Consider the following 17,500-nt stretch of genomic DNA (forward strand, 5'->3'; position numbering starts at 1 on the left):
TAAATTAAATGTTGTACAGAAATCCGAGAAGGCTCTAGATTCATACTCTTCTCTGAGCAAGTTGCAGTTCAGATCACCGATAACAAAGACATCCAGACCACGTAAAAGTGAGTCGATGAAAACACGTGTAAGATCATCAAGGAACTTCACGGGAGAGCAAGGTGGTCGATAGACAGTATTTAATAAAAACGATTTACAAGATCGCGTTTGTACTTTAAGCCATAATTGCTGAAGGCCATCGCTAGTCCCTGAAGAAAGGTTTTCGATGTACTCTACTTTCAAAGTGTCATGGGTTCAAACCCAGTTAAGTCCTGAAATTTTCAGGCTTCCGATTTCTCTAAGCGATTGCTAAAATTTCGTTCATAACTGCGAGGATCATAGCTTCACTTAATTTACTTTTCATGGACATCTCCTGATAACTGAAGGTATGAGACCAGATGATCCACACAACGTCAAGGCGATTATTGAGATGCCGCGTCCTGAAAAGCCAGATGATGTTTTGCGCCTTAATGGTATGGTCAATTATCTTAGTCATTTCCTACCCAACTTGTCTGACGGAATGAAACCACTTCGTGACCTTACACTCAAGAACACAGAATGGTGTTGGTCGGACGCGCAAGAGAAGGCTTGGAGCGATGTGAAAGCCCTCATCGCTTCTGTCCATGTCCTGTTTAATTACACATCTAGCGAGTTGTTGGAGGTGCAATGTGACATCAGCCAGAGTGGTCGTGGGGCGGCCCCGGGAGCCCATGAGAAGGAATCCCCATGTGCACCAAATCCTTGAGTCAATCTTTGCGCGTTATTGTTTGTTCTTTTAATGTGTGGAAGTTGTGGCGTTTACTACATGGAAAGAGCAAATGGTTTTATTTATTCACACCACACCACACTTTCAGCAACTCCTGAATTTGTATTCCAGTTATTTTTAAAGTTCATTGCTTTCAGTTACTAATGATTGCTTCAGTGCTTAAAAGCTTGGAGAAAGTATATATTGAAGGTTCAGTGATTTTGAATTCGTTGGTTGACACACGCAGTGAAATTCAAGAATTCTTACGCTGCCAAACGGCTGGCACTCGATTCCCAAGAAGTAATGTCAGGGTTTGTGACCCAGAGAGAAATCGCGACTCTTGTCCTGGCCTTGTTTTCGCTTTCTTTTCAGTGTTCTGTGATTTTTGCGATTTTTCGCAGAATTCGCAATTTTCGTTAAAATCGCAAATATCGCAAAAATCGCAACACTTTTGGGGACTTGTGTTCTATAGCTTTTTTTCGCAATTTTCCCAATTTTCGCAAAAATCGTTAAAATCGTTCAAAAATCGCAACATTTTTGGGGGACTTGCCTTCTCTAGCTTTTGAGAGTTTTGCGATTTTTGCGATTTTTCGCAATTTTCGCAATTTTCGCAAAAATCGGAACCCAGTCCACAACGACCGCTGGTTTTCCTTACTGTCGCGCAATAGTTGGACTAGTCTTGATGATGTTTGCCCAAAGTTGAGTTTATCCGGCATTCTGCTCCTCGATTCCTTGTTCTATCAGTAGGTTAATACTGATCAAACCGCGGCCGCCAAAACAGCAGAAGAAAGTTGTTGGTGAGACAGTCCTAGCGTTGAAAGATTTGCGGCAATGCTCGAGTTTATCCGGCATTCTGCTCCTCGATTCCTTGTTCTATCAGTAGGTTAATACTGATCAAACCGCGGCCGCCAAAACAGCAGCGTTTTTTTTTTTTAATTGACCACCGGTAGGCCATAGAGTAGGTCATAGGGTAGTCCATGGCCTACCCCACGTTTTTTCTACACCCGTCACGCGCTCAACTTGATCGCCCGAATTTGCCCTATTATGCATAACATCCACCTGCCTTTTGACATCCCATTGCAAAAAACATTCAGATAGTAACAAACTTCATAATTATTAACCATTTCTTCTGCTTTTGTGCTTGTCAGCATTGTGATTTGCGATAATTCGCAAGTCTGTTTTTGTATCTCATGGATGTTCAGATTTTCAATTACATGGCCGCTCAACCTCGCAATTGTGTAAATAGTTCACCCTGAAGCCAAAATAGATACGTCCTCAGGAACCCGACAAAGAAGGCTTCCTGACCCGACAGATGAGATGTAAATATTCAGTTAAATATTACAACACACTTAAAAAACCAAAGACGTTTTTTCACTCTGAGAACGACGAACGATTAACATGCTTTCCCGTAGTTCATTCAGTTGACACAAGATGATCACGTGCACCTTTATGGTTGCCTAGCACGTGATCAATTTCTTCCTTTTGACAAAACATCATAAAAGTCAGAGACTGCACAGGTTATGCCCCAAAGGGCCCCTGCTGGCGCGACACGTGGGTGACCCTCAAATGGTCTTAGTAACCCCCACTTGAAAAAAATTAACTGGAATCCTGCAGTTCAACTGTGTAACAAGTACCACAGGAAACCCAGTGTACGCTTTTTATGGAGTGTCTTGTTCAAAGATAATCATAGTTAAACCTGTTAAGTGTGCATTAAGGTGATTCCCTAGTAATTGCACTGCGCATCCCGTTCTGTGCATAACACAGCGTAGGCCACGTTCGTATTCAGGCATGGCTAAGAAGCTTTATGGTCAAATTTCACGTCTCAGTCCTGTTTTCTTTGTCTTACAAGTCTCAACAGATATTTCTAAACAAAACAATGTTTAGATTTAACCATAAAGACTCGTAGCCATGTGTGAATATTGATATATCGAACGTGGCCAAAAGCATTCCAAAATGGCGATCTTTCGTGCGGGAAAGCTCGCTAGAAATAAGAATGGCAGTTTTCAGAGCACAGCAGTAAAGAGCAAAACAAGAACATTTTTAGACTCTAGCAAAAACAAAAAGTGGAGTGATACCCTTGATGATGCTAAAGTGTCATTTCAGTCGGAGAGTGAAAGTGAAACCGCGCTATCGGGGAGACGTGTTGTCGAGGGGTCGAGCTTGGTTTGCCTTCTGTTTTCTCCTAAACGAGGTTGGTGACCTATCTTTTTTTTGGCATAATCTTATTCTCTTACCTCTCCTCTTTGTGCCGCAAAACGTTTTTAAAAATTTTACGTCAGCAAAAAAAGTTACACGGAAAAAAGTATTCGTAGCACCCGAGGAATATTTGTTGTCAGTGCCTTTTCAAGACGTGTGCCTGTGCCATAAAAAAGGCATTAAATTATTCCTTTTGAACAATAAATACACCTGTTTTGTTATTTCAAGAATTACGTCAAAGCTGTGCTTCCTGTTCCTAAAAAACGTAGCGTGAACCGATGGAACAAACTTGTCCTCAATAGATGAAGTCGCAATGATTAAATTAGTAACTTGAGCAAGTTATATCTCGCAAACGAGCTTGGTGACCAATTTTTTTAATTGCACATTTGAGTCACCATAATGTCAACTAGATGAGCCGGATTAAACACAACAAAGATCTTTAATGTCAAACATTGCTCACCGCTCCCGTTTTACACTGCACTCTTCATGTACGACTTTCCGAAGAATAGCAACACACTGCTTATGTAATCTACACGAAACATCCTACAGTAACCCTTCCTTGTACTTGTACATGTTCATTGCCGTGACTTTAACATCTTCAGTTCCCACGGCCTGCTCCCGTCTGACCTTGTAGCTCAGCAGCGGTGATCTAACCCGAAAGTCGTAGGTTCAACTAACACCCTGGTCACCCTGGTTTTCTCTGTCTTTGTGTGGGCCCATTTCCATTAGTAGGGCTAACACTCACATGGTCCATATGGGGTAGGAAACAAGCACTTCACATTACACTCTAATCAGTTAAGTCTTTCATTCTTAACACTAGCAAGATATCGAGATCTAAGCGATCTGCTAAGATCACTGATCGTTTCACATGTACCTCCGCAAATGTCATTTATTGCATAACCTGTGCGTTCTGCAATAAATTATACATTGGCGAGACAGGTAGGCGACTAGGCGACCGATTCCGCGAAAACCTTCGCGATGTTGATAAGAATGACAAGGATGCATCTAAGCCAGTTGCTCGTCATTTTAATCTCCCTAACCACTCCAAAAAAACACTTGGCTATCTGCGGCCTTTCCGTACTGCTAGGTACGACGGAAAGCCGCAAGAATCTAGAACAAAAATTCATCTTCCAAATCGGCACTCTTAATCCTCACGGTATTAACGAACGCTTTTCATTGAACTTATGTATTCCTATTTTTCACGTTGCCATGTTACCACCAACACTGTAGCTCCTATTGTACTATAAAAACTACACATAATCCACAATTCCTCGCTTTTAGGATCTCTGTACATTGGCCAATTTATATTATCAACTCCGTTGATAAAACCAAATTTTGTTCTCCAGTTAAGCCATGCATCGTTTGAGTCTTTCAACCCTGGTAAGGAAATCCAAATTATAACTTTTCTCGCTTGGCGAGATAACAGCTACCGTGTAAGTACACACGAAAACTTTAGAGTAGTAGCTATTCTGTTATCGATTGGGCACGAAAGCTCTAAAGCTAAATAAGTCACCGTGAGAAAGATTTTTAAGATTATTTGTGATGCCAATCGTGTTACGGGAGAGTGGTTAGGAAGATTGAAGTGACGTGCAATTGGTTTCGACGCGCCTTTATCAATTCTTTCTTTATCTCGAAGGTATTGACGGAAAGCGGTCTGCTAGTTCTCCCTGTTTTACCTATTTTAATCTCTTTGCATAGTGTACAGTTTATGCAAGAGATGGCATTAATCATAAAAAGATGCACGTAAAACGGTCGGCGACTTTGACCTATGGTTTCGGTTGTGAGATTTTTTCTATGTTTAATTTGGATGAAAAGGGGCTTCAAGGTACCACAGATCATGAAAGCCCGGAAAATCTTAAACAACAATTCGTATTTTTACTAGACACTCTAGTCCTCCCGGAACTATGAAAGCTGCTCAGTCAATTAATATATTCGTAGTATTTATGCCAGCATACACTTTCGTCCGATCTTGAAAAATTTCGTCGCCTATTTAATCCGCCTCGATTAACTGACTGCCCCTGGGTTTCCGAAGATGACGTATGCCAAACTAAAATGTAAAGGTTTTTTTTTTTTCGATCGTGCAGATAAGCCTTGTTCTCACTGTGTAAAACTGGAAGAAGATCTAAAAAAGGTAAGAAGTGCGAAGAAAAAGTTGGAGGAGGACGTTCTGAAAATGAACAACGAAATTAAACAGTTCAAGGAATATCGTAAACAAGAAAATCAAAAAGTACGGCAAGATCAGGAAAATTGGAAGAAATATCTCGAAGAATCGAATGGGCGGATTGCAGAAAAGACCGAGGAACATTTTCGAAAGATGACAACTCTCCAAAAGGAGAACCAAGAGCTAAGGGACGAAATAGAGCAGACAAGATGCAAAAACACACAGCTAACAAGGAAAAACGAGGCCTTAAAGAAGATGACCCACAAAGATTTGGAAGATGAAAAAGGGAAAGGAAAAAAAGTTAAAGGAAATTTGGAAGCGGTGCCCAAGGGAAAAAAGAAAGCTATGGAGGAAACTGAACAGTTAAAATTTAACAAAAAACTTAATAAACAAGGTACGCACACGAGTGAAGAGATTAATATACGCCTTCGCAAAACCAATTCGGAGTGATCTAGATGCAAATCTGTCTACAAAGAAGTACACAGAAGGAGAAATACATGCATGGCAATTCGTTAGTGTTAAGTGTATCAGTTTCCGTATTATTATCTGTATTATTATAAAAGTTTTTTTTTTGGGAGCAGGGATGGCGTAGTGGTGAGAGCACTTGCCTCCCACCAACGTGGCGCGTGATTTGATTTGAGTTTGAATTCATTTCATGAATGTGCTCAAGTGCTAAATTCATTGACACTTGTCCTTCACCCTCAGAACAAAGACACATATGTATGTTTACATATGTATGCTGCATTATGCAAGTATAATGCCTGAAAAGCCCAGATTGGGAGTTGCAATAATGATGTATGTTTGCAGTATGTGCATTTTCAAAATAGCGTTTGCACCCTTTCAATATCACGCACAGAATAGGCTACAATCTTGGATGGATCAAATTTACGATTTCTCATCCATGTCAGTACAGTTTCATCTGATCACGGTTATTGGAAAAAAAACCTTGAGCAAGTTTTAAAAAGCTCTGCCTGTGGCACCAATGTATCTTGGTCGGAAGAGGCAATGGCTGTCATTCAGTAGGAACGGCATAAGACATGGTAAACATAACCTTTTATTGCTTTTTTCATGTAATGTCAGAGATAACAAAGCGTTAAGAAAAGAGTACATTGCTTCCACTAGAAAAAGTCCTGAAGTAGTAAACTTGACTGCAAACAGAGTGCGTTGCCACCTGTAGAACATTTTATTACACATAACATGAGAATTGTATTCCATAAAGCTCATTTGTACAAATCTATACACTTTATTTTCACATGTGGAAAAGCTTATACAGCCAATCAGAATGGCGTACAGTTATCTCACATGTGGAAGTATAACCAATCAACGATAGCGTAAAGGCGTTTCCATGCCAATCACTCGTGCATCTCGTGCTAATCGTACTTTGTTATTGAATTAAATTAAATTTGCATTTGGTTCTATTGATAGTGAGTTTTTGTTCCTAATCTGCGTTCAGAAAACTATTTTAATGAAAATTCTCGTCTTATGTGTAATAAACAGTTCACGACATAGAAAGTGCTTTGTACGGGGTTTTATTCACTCGTTGTTTGTGTCAAAAACCCTCACTCGCTCGTTCCTCGCTCGTTCGGGTTTTTGACACAAACAACTCGTGAATAAAACCCCGTACGCTGCACTTTCTATGACATAAACTATATTTACAGTAAATTCAGTAGATTGCACGATTCCCAAATCAAAATTTACTGTAGATTATTCGCCGATCTTATTCAAGGTTGTGAGTACACTGGATAATAACAATACAAATTAACTTCCTCCCGTCTTAGTTATTTTTTGTCGTCGAAAGCTGGATTAAGGAGTCCACGAGTCTGTTGTAGCTTATTGGTGCCTGAGTATCCAAAACTGAGTAAGCAACAGCCAAGAAGGACAATGTTTTTTTTTCCTCATCACATGTATGCCAAGAGAGTAATGTTATTTTTTTAACTTTTTGATCTTGCAGATGAGTCTTGTTCTCACTGTGAGAAACTGGAAGGAAAACTAAATTTGATAACTAGCGAGAGGGATTCAATGAGAGAACAGAACCAAAATTCCGATAAGGAAGTTCTGAACTTGAAGAACAGAATTAAAGAGATGAGCGAAGATAATCAACGAACAAAGAAAGAACTGCAAATCTTGAGGGAAGAACGCGAAAAGAGAGACATTGAAAAGATCCAAGAAGAAGGACAGCACATACGTAAATGTAAGTGTATTTTCGCCAACCTCGAAACAAAGACGCATGTGTATGTTTACATATGGAGTTGATAATGTAAATTGGCCACCGTACAGAGATTCTAAAAGCTGACGTTTCGAGCGTTAGCCCTTCGTCAGAGCGAATCGAGGGATTATGGGTTACGTGTAGTTTTTATAGTAGAGTAGGAGCTACCGTAATTACAATTCCAGAAAATCTTCCGCTTACTGACTCAGAGAAATCTGTTCTCAGTAAGGGCCTAAATTTTGTCCCTATTACCAAACGCACCAACGAATTTTCTATTAAGCAAGATGTCGAAAAATTCCTTCGCCGCGTTCAGTTAAAAGCCTTTTTTCACGACAAAGAGGATGATTCGGACACTTCTAATAAAGATATTTTTGAAACACTTCTAGTTCGCAAATCCAAATGGACTCCCCCAGAGGGACAATTTGCCTCTTTAGATTTTTTCACCAAAAAATGCCGTCACGACATTCACAAACTTAAATTCAATCACAACACTAAATTTTCCAACCTTTCCTCGGAAGAGTGGGCGGCGCTTAAAAATCTTAGTAAACGCAACGACATAGTTGTCAAATCGGCCGACAAAGGCGGCGCGGTAGTTGTTTGGCGGTCCGACCTTTACCAAAAAGAAGCTTTGCGGCAACTTTCGGATACCTCGTTTTATGCCAAAATCCCTAAAGATCTCACTTCCAAAAATCAAAAACTTGTCAAAGACACCATTCAAAATCTTATAGTTAATCAAGAATTACCGGACACTGCCACTAATCTCATCATCAACACCCCTAGAACTTCGTGCATTTACTTCTTGCCTAAAATACACAAACCCAACAACCCAGGTCGCCCTATCGTTTCTGCCTGTAGTTGCCCCACCGAACTCATTTCTAGCTACTTAGACAGGATTATGACGCCTATCGTCAAATCTTTGCCATCATACATTAAAGACAGTACACACGCACTACAAATTTTCCGCGATTTCAATTTCTCCGGCCAAGACAAACTTATTTTCACCATGGACATTACATCTCTGTACACAGTCATTCCTAATAGCGAAGGTCCTCAAGCATTTAAACACTTTTTCGATCAACGCACTGTCAAAGAACCTAGCTCAGAAACGCTCCTCCGCCTTGCCGAACTAGTTTTAACGCTTAACTGTTTTTCATTCGCCGGCAACTATTACAAACAAATTAATGGTGTAGCGATGGGCACAAGAATGGGACCTAGCTATGCTAATCTTTTTGTAGGATATGTTGAACACCAATTTTTTAATCAGTACAACGGCCCCAAACCTGAACTCTACGGCCGCTACATCGACGACTGCATCGGCGCTATTTCATCCCGCAGAGAAGAACTCGATCAATTTATAACCTCCGTCAACTCTTTTCATCCGGCTCTTAAATATACCTGGGAAATTTCGGAAACTTCATTGGCTTTTCTAGATATCAAAGTTTCTATTAGAGGCAACGTGCTATGTACTAGTGTGCACTACAAACCTACTGATTCTCACAGTTATTTGTTGTATTCATCGTCACATCCGTCACATGTCAAGATCTCCATCCCTTATTCTCAATTTCTTAGACTTCGACGTCTATGTAGTGATGACTCCGATTTTTCCAGCAAATCAGAGGAGATGTGCCAGTTCTTCGAAAAACGTGGCTATCCTGTCTCTGTGGTCAAAGCGGGCCATCATCGCGCCCAACAATTTGATCGACAGTCATCACTACAAACGTCACAAAAAGATAAGAATGACAGAATTCCATTCACCCTCACTTTCCATCCTCATAATCACGCAGTCAAAAGCATCATTCTTAGTAATTTTAAATTACTCCAAAATGATCCCGAGACTGGTAGAATCTTTTCGTAACCTCCACACGCGACAAAAACGTAGGCAACTTTTTAGTTAGAAGCGCGCTCAAAACTAACGAGCAACCCGGCACTTTCAAGTGCGCGCGCTCACGATGCAAAACTTGTCTTTTCATTGTTAACACTAGCAAGATATCGGGACCTAAGCGATCTGTTACGATCACCGATCGTTTCACATGTACCTCCGCAAATGTCATTTATTGCATAACCTGTACGTTATGTAATAAATTATACATTGGTGAGACAGGTAGACGACTAGGTGACCGATTCCGCGAACACCTTCGCGATGTTGAGAAGAATGACAAGGATGCATCCAAGCCAGTCGCTCGCCATTTTAATCTGCCTAACCACTCCAAAAAACACATGGCTATCTGCGGCCTTTCCCTACATCTAGGTACGACGGAAAGCCGCAAGAATCTGGAACAAAAATTCATCTTTCAAATCGGCACCCTTAATCCTCACGGTATTAACGAACGCTTTTCATTTAACTAATATATTCCTATTTTTCACGTTGCCATGTTACCACCAATAGCGTAGCTCCTACTCTACTATAAAAACTACACGTAACCCATAATCCCTCGATTCGCTCTGACGAAGGGCTAACGCTCGAAACGTCAGCTTTTAGAATCTCTGTACGGTGGCCAATTTACATTATCAACTCCGTTGATAAAACCAAATTTTTGTATACTACTTCCCCACCGACGCAACACCACAGTTTCTTTAGAAACTACCCCTTCATTCATATGTTTACATATGCCTGTTGCATTCTACATGTTTATTATCTGAAAAGCCCAGGCACATGGTAGTTGGAATAAAGATGTATCTTTGCAATATGTGCATTATAAAGTTATTTTCAACGTAGCGGCACCCTTTCAATGTCACGTACAATTAATTGTAACTCTTAGTGCTTCCCCCGAGGCCTCGATCCTTCCAGTTTGTACACAATACAATGATCTCTGGCTAGCTTCGATTTAGCAAGTGTGCAAATTCAAAACTTCCAGACCTTTTCCACAGTCCCAGACAATTAGGCTAAAAGTTGTTGCTAATTGTTACCAAATTGACTCTCGCTACAGCTGCTCGCGGCTTTAAAACCAGCCAGAGTGATCGTTATTCTCAATGATGATGGAAGGAATCGCGGTCATTACAAAAGAGAATGTGAAGATTTTTGCGACGAAATTGCTAATCACTTCTTTCCAACTCTGATCTTCTCCTTACATGCATGTAACGCTTAAATTTAATGTCAACTTTTAAATGGACGCCGTGTCGGAATAAGGGCTGTGCGACAGCGCTGTGCCCTTTCTTGACAGGAGTTCACTGCAGTCAGACATGTTAGTGTCACATACAAATCCTGAGGAAACTAATCTTTTTTATACAAAACTGAAATAGATGTATGTATCAACGGGATAACAACACACCATGACCTCTTCGAATCCCGTTCAATACGCCTGAAGTTTTTAGGTTTCTGTAAGAGATCGGCAAACTTAATGTTGTACCCAATAGTCCTTTTCACGGTTAGCTTTTCTCATTTGCATTACAATGTAATCTAACGTGGGTGCGAGTCAATTTCGGGTTAAAACTACAAAATAGCCCGAAATTGCCTCACATACATGCTAGATTACATTGTTATGCAAATGAGAAAAACTAACCGTGAAGAGGGCTATTCAAACCCTTTGGGAATAAAACGTTCTGTTCCAGGTATTTCCATATCATTTAAATATGAATGCTACATTATAATGCAAATACAATACACAAATTTTAAAGAATCTTTAACCCCGAGAGATTTGAATTGGGTGCAACATTGAGTTAGGGGGTATTTACATGAGACCGGAACGAACTCAAACCGGTGTGAACTTGTACCGGTATGTAATTTTTGTAGCCATTTACATGGAACCGGGACGAGATGATTGCATTGGTACCTGGTTTCGGGATGAAAAAATATGGTTTGTCTAATCAATATATGGCTGACCCAAAAGCATACTTTGGACCCTGTCTGAGATTTGTTGTCATATACATGAGACCAGTAAGAACTCAGACCGGTACAAGAATTCCTCACCTCGGTCAGGCAACCGAGACGAAATCAGACTGGGTCTGAGTCTATTGTCAGGCTAGCCTCAGGTAAACGCATAAAATGGAATGTATGGAGGCCGATACGAACTCATGCCGGTCTGAGTTCGTCCCAGTCTCGTGTAAATACCACCCTTAACCGATCCCCACCCCACCCCCACCCCCCCCCTCCCCCCCCCCAATTTAAAGCAAAAAATAAAAATTAAAATAATTTTCATATTCTCGTCGAGAATGCTAAAAATAGTATTCCGAGCTTCAAGATTTCAAAATTTTCTGGCGTCTGGCGTTAGCGTCTCCGGTGCTTCCTTGTTAGCCCCCTTCCCCCCCCCCCCCCCCATACAAAATACGCTCCGCCGTCCCTGAGCTCTATTCTTGTGCACACGTTTTTTTGTTTCCATTGAGAAACAGGGCCGCTGGACCTGTGAGTGAAATTAAGAACATCTTTCAATCATGCCACTTAGCGGGTAAAGAAAGATGTTGTTTTTTCCTTGTCTATCGATACAGGGGCTCTAAAGAACATTAAGGCAAAACGAGGAGTTGTCTACACCTTCGCAACCGATTTCGGTAAGAGGATTTGGGTAAGCGGATCATCAACGCGAATAATCGCAACCAGATCTTCTGATCATAAGGGATTTGCGAAAGATCTGTTAGAAAAGGGCAGAGGAGCAGTTAGTGGAACTAAAGACGAAAAAAACTCCTGGTGGCGTGTAGACTTACCCGCTAAATACGTCTTGAACCTTACACACTACACCTTATCGCGTAGTCGGAACGATCAAGAGTCATACATCCTCAACTGGCGCCTGGAGGGCTCGCTTGATGGATATACCTGGGCAATACTGAAAGAACACAAAGATGATAGCGAGCTTAAGGCTCATCCCTACTCTTACACGTGGTCGGTCAATGGAGAGCTGGGCGCCTTTCGGTACTTCAGGATTTATCAGACGGGTAAGAACTCTTCGGATAAACATAATATCTTTCTCTCCGGAATCGAGTTGTACGGAGTGCTTTTAATGGGCAGTTAAGGTTCTAGTTATCCTCAAATCTGCAAGGTAGTACATTGTAGCGCCGAGAAAGCACTTTTCGAAATCAAAACGTCAATTTCATCCACGAGCCCAGATTTCACTCTTAAGCCAAGTATTATGAGGGACTTAACCGAGTGCCTTAAAGACCGATTTTTATGTCTTTAAACCAAGATCTCTGTTCTCAAAAGGTACCAAAGGTAACCTCGTAATAAGCCACAATCGAGCATGGAATAGAACTGTTTTGGGCATCACCAGGAGCCAAGGTAATGGTTTCATGAGCGTTAATCGAATGGTCTCCTCAAGTATGAGGGAGCGGTAAAAAGGTCAATCATTTCTCGCTGTATTTGCTGCCATTGCATAATCAGATACAGTCCATACGTTAGATGCATTGTGTTGTGTTGTTCTGGTACCAGTTTCATCAAATGAGACTTTTCTAGATAATAGTGTTCGCAGGGTTTGAATGACATAACCACGTCCTTTCCATCATTAAATTTACAAATGATAATGTAATTATATACCCGCTTAGGATATGATCATTCTAGCTTGGAGTCGTCATAACCACAGTTCAAATTGACTCACATCTTTCACAATCCTTCATTAAACTGCTTCTAGTTACACAGCAAACTCGCAACTAGTAGCTAACTTAATAAATCAGATGGATCAGAATTTTAGCGGAGCGGGGGTGCGTTCGATCTTGTTATATCGTTCGTTTATGTGTTTGATTCGTGCGCAAGCGTGGATTTTTTTCCAAGCTTCCTTTGTAGCTCCAGCGGTTTCAATACATGAACACATAATGAGATTTCTTTCTGATTATCAGTCAACATGGTTTCAAACAATCTCGCTCATAAAGTAAACTGCTCCAACTTGCTCATGACGGGTTTCTTACCCTCGGTAAGCGTGTCTTCGGGGGAAGCAGTTTTCATAAATTCTGCAAAGGCCTTTGATAAAGCTTGGTTTTTACCAGAGACACAAGCACAAGCGCAAGGGGTGGGGGGTCTCCCACATGAAACAGACGGGGATGCTCGTCGTCTCGCTTAGGGGTATAAATTTTGGATTTTAGTTTCGGTTAGGGTGTTCCGGATAAAGCGCCAAAATTTTAAGCCACCAAGGTCTCGTTTAGGGTTCCGCGCAGAAACACAGAATTACGCGAAGAGAAGCAGAAGTCAAATTTCCTTTTAACGTGTTTTGTTTAAGGGTCAAAATTTGCTTAAGCCACGCCCAGATTGGTCTACTTTAGGGGTCACAAAAAGCTCGAGCCACGCCCAGATGGTCTCCTTTAGGGCTTAAATTCAAAAGTTCCGACGAGCATCCCCGGAAGCAAACTTTGACATAAGCATCAAAATCAATCACGGCAATCAAAGGTGAACTATTAAACTGGATTTTAGGTTTCTTGACTGCAAGAAAACAGAGAGTGATAATTAATGGCCATTCATCTGGTCTGGTGTTCTTTAGGGAAGCATTTTAGGACCCTACTTTTTCTTGTTTATATCAACGACTTTCCCTTGGCAACTAACTGTAACTGCAAACTCCTTGCTGACGACAGTAGCCTGTATCGGAAAATTACTTCAGAGTCCGATTGTAGAGAATTTCAAAGTGATATCCATGGTGCCTATGATTGGTGTAATTCCTGGCTCGTTACTATGAAGTGTCAAAAAGTCCAAGGTTAACGTTCTGCAAATATCAAAATCAAATGACCCATATCAGCCATATTATCATGCATGACTACTGGTTGTCTGAGAAGCCCTTAAGGACGTTCGCGCTAATTGTTTGTGCGCAACGTTGCTGCGCATGTAACGCGACTGTAATATGTCACGCATTACTTTGAGCATTAGTGAAGTTGAGGTTTTAAAACCTTTGCAAAAACCGTGGACGGTAAGTCTTGCACAGCGTTGGATCAGAGAAGATCGTGATCAGTCAAAATTGATTTAAAATATTTATGAAAGTCAAGTAGACTACTGCACGACTGATATTCGCGAGGTTTTATCAGTCGTGCACTAGTCTACTTGACTTTCATACAAATTTTTCGAGCATCAGTTAAAATAACATGGCGACAAAAACGCCGAGGAAAAAATTACAGGCCGGCAAAAGAAGGGCACATTTATTTCCGAATCATCATGAAACTTCAAAGAGAAGGGGGCGGGAGGATGGAAAAGCTCTGGAAAAGGTAGCTGATCGAGTAGACCAGTGGCTGAAAGTTTGGAAAAGTCGTGGACGAATCGTTTCTTAAATTTAATGGGGCTATTTCTTTTTAATGTTTTTATTACCCTACGAACTTAAGTTCCAAGTGAATGCATGTTTTTAAAATTCTTTTCCTTTACTTTCGTGAAAATTGAGGAGTATTTTCGTCCTCGTCCGCTTGAATAGTACCGACCTGCGTGGAAACTATCAGCGATTGAATTTCACAAAAAACCCGCTCCAGAGGATGAGCATGACGGCAATGGGGAGATATTATACAAAAAACCAACCAAATGAAGATGACCCCTGCTTAAAACGTCGTTGCTATGCTCGAAAAAGGTTTTTTTTTCGGTAAAAACCTTTCATCTCTTCAACGATCGATCCTCTGTTGGGTTCCAGTCCTTGCCCGACAGGTCACGCAAAAGCGTGACAAACGAACTTTTCCATGAGCTTTGCAAAATCACATCGATTTTACTCGTTCAGATCATCGGTGACCCCTATTTTTAAAATCATGAATCACTTACTTTACTTACTATCTACAAAATATGATGAAATAAAAAAATTCTCACCGTAAGAAGTTATCTTTTTTTAACATTTTCTTTCCTCGTGCCATCGAATTCCGGTAGTGGTTGCAACGGATAGAGCTTACGAAAACACTCGTCGAGGATGAAATCTACTGTTCACCACATCCCTAGTGGCATACAATTATCTAAAAATCTCACTCCTAAAAGCCTATGCATGGAAACTTTCACTCCAACAGTTTATTTTTATGATTTTCGATGGATGAGCAGATGAGCCTACATCTCGCTATTATGACCGATTTCTCGAAATTAAGGCATTTTTCCACTGCCATTTTCTCCGAAACAAAGTCGGTGACCCCCATTTTTTTTTTCATTTTTGGAGTAAGTACTTTATGACCTAACTCTAGGCGAGAAATGAAGAAAATCTCACCGTAGGAAGATTTTGGCGCGAACGTCCTTAATAGCATCTTGGTGTCTGGCTCAAGTCTTCCATTTCTTGGAATTACCACATAAATTATAACTGTGGCAAAGCAAATAGGGTGCTGGGTTTGAATACTTTTGGTCCAAACAGGAGCCCATGACTAGGAGTGTACAACTTCATTGTATTTGTGGAACGGCGTTTTTAAAGCCTGGCTTATTTTTAGATTGATATTCTCGCGAAACCAGACCTTTCCAGCTAATCACAAGTATTGTAAGAGAAATTCAAGTATTACCCATAGGATCATTTGAGAATGGTCACTGGTGCAAGCCAAATCTTATTAAAGAACGCGTCTAAAAATAGCTTGATCTGTGAAAATACCGTTACATAGACCTAGTATTGGAGTTGTAAGCACCTAGTCTAAACAATCCCGTGGGAGTTTCAACGGCCTTTGATTAAGACCTTTGGGCATCCGACATACTAGAATATATCTGTCAGGCCTGGACTCCTTATTTAGTTAAGCATATCAGCAGTATGGAGTCGATTCAAAGACGAGCTACTCGAGTTATTTGCGGGTCAGAAAAAACATATCAGGAAAGGCATGAGGTCCTAAACCGGCCATCGCTGGAGTTACGAAGAAAGTTTATTTGCCTAGTGCAAATATTAATAAGATTCTTTTCGGTCACTATCAACGAGCCCACGTAGAAACCTCAATTTTACGATAAGGTCTAAAAGGACACCTGCAAATTACTTCAAATTTTCATTTTTTAATCATTATATTACAGGCTGGAACGGTATCCCATCGAATTATATGCGTTCCCTTTCATTAGTCAGTTTTAGCCCATTCCCTCCTGAGAGTGAGAGTTCTAGATTTTACTCTGGATACAATTTTTGAAGGCACTTTAGGCGTGAATCGGTTAAGTCCTGCTTTTTAGATCATTTTGTGTCAAATGTAGAATGTCTGGCTTGCTAATGTGTGAGTGTCAGGTTAACTACTTATTTCATTTTTGCGTTCGACGAAGAAGAACGCAGTTCATAATCCTGGGTGTCCTGTGGTTTCAAGGTGACGTTTCTTTAGATTTGTCGTCAACCGTCTGCATTTTCAGCGCCATTTTGAATGACGTCATAAGTCAGATGCGCAAAGATTATAGCGCACCTCGTAGTTTTCGCAGTAGTCTGAGCAAGTCTGAGCATTGTAAAGCGGATATCTAAAGACTACCTCGTGGTTTTCATAGTCTAATGTAGTAAAGTTAAGGAAAGCGTGACATTTAGTTTACGTGACCTGTCGAACTGTAAGTTGATAAGTAGCCCAGTTACTCGCCTGATACAAATCGGAAGTATTGTTGCTTAACCAAACGTGCAAATATGCGTTATGCTGTTTAAGTGTTGCATACACAGTTAACGTACTACATCGTGGGGCTAGTCCTTTCTTCTACTAGGATTTCATGTAGGATTCTAAACGCCTAGTTCCTGATCAGGATTTACGTATGTATCGATATGTAAGTAAGGCATTATGCTCACGTTCGAATTAGGATGTTTACTAGGACGGAAACATCATATACTCGCTCGCATATTCAAGAACCCAAATTTCGTCCCCACGATCCCACTTCATAATTAATGATAACTCCTAGTATTAGGTTAGTCTTGGTTTACCTCTTAATTTTAATTCTTATTTTTTTAGTGTGTTTGATATTGGAGTGTAATCTTTGTAATATTTAATTGTCCTCAATTACTGTCCAGTCATGTATATTTTTACATGTAAAGCCTACCACCAAAATTACTTTCAGTATTTTCATGTAACAAATGTTTCATAGAAGGGCTACTTTTACTGCTTTGGCGTTGTTGTAAAAAATAAAATGTCATTTTAGTTGATCCGTGCGTTTTACAATTCATTGACGCTAACTGAACACTGAAACGACTTCTTACGAAATCGCTCAACAGCGTGCATTTTTGGCCTACTGAGTAAAAGATAATTTTGCCGATATATCAAAAAACATGTAATCGCAAGTTTCTTCGTAAAACTAAGGATTAATATCAGTTTTATTTTCAGAAGTTGCAGATCTTGCCCTCGTCGCGCAATTTCTTCAACTTCTGAAAAT

General features: G+C 40.5%; 1 protein-coding gene across 1 annotated transcript in view; it reads left to right on the top strand.

Annotated features, from left to right (window-relative positions):
- The window catches only part of LOC138050099 (golgin subfamily A member 6-like protein 7), a 43,807-nt gene extending 26,537 nt beyond the window's left edge, over positions 1-17,270 (top strand). The window contains exons 3-6 of the mRNA XM_068896575.1: positions 5,065-5,535; positions 7,093-7,332; positions 11,770-14,039; positions 15,448-17,270. Of these exons, the coding sequence (XP_068752676.1) occupies positions 5,065-5,535; positions 7,093-7,332; positions 11,770-12,287 (1,229 nt within the window). The 3' untranslated portion in view covers positions 12,288-14,039; positions 15,448-17,270. The remainder of the gene's footprint in view (positions 1-5,064; positions 5,536-7,092; positions 7,333-11,769; positions 14,040-15,447) is intronic.
- Positions 17,271-17,500: the final 230 nt, after the last annotated feature.

The sequence above is a fragment of the Montipora capricornis genome, chromosome 1, assembly GCF_036669925.1.
Source record: "Montipora capricornis isolate CH-2021 chromosome 1, ASM3666992v2, whole genome shotgun sequence".
Classification (NCBI taxonomy): Eukaryota; Metazoa; Cnidaria; class Anthozoa; order Scleractinia; family Acroporidae; genus Montipora; species Montipora capricornis.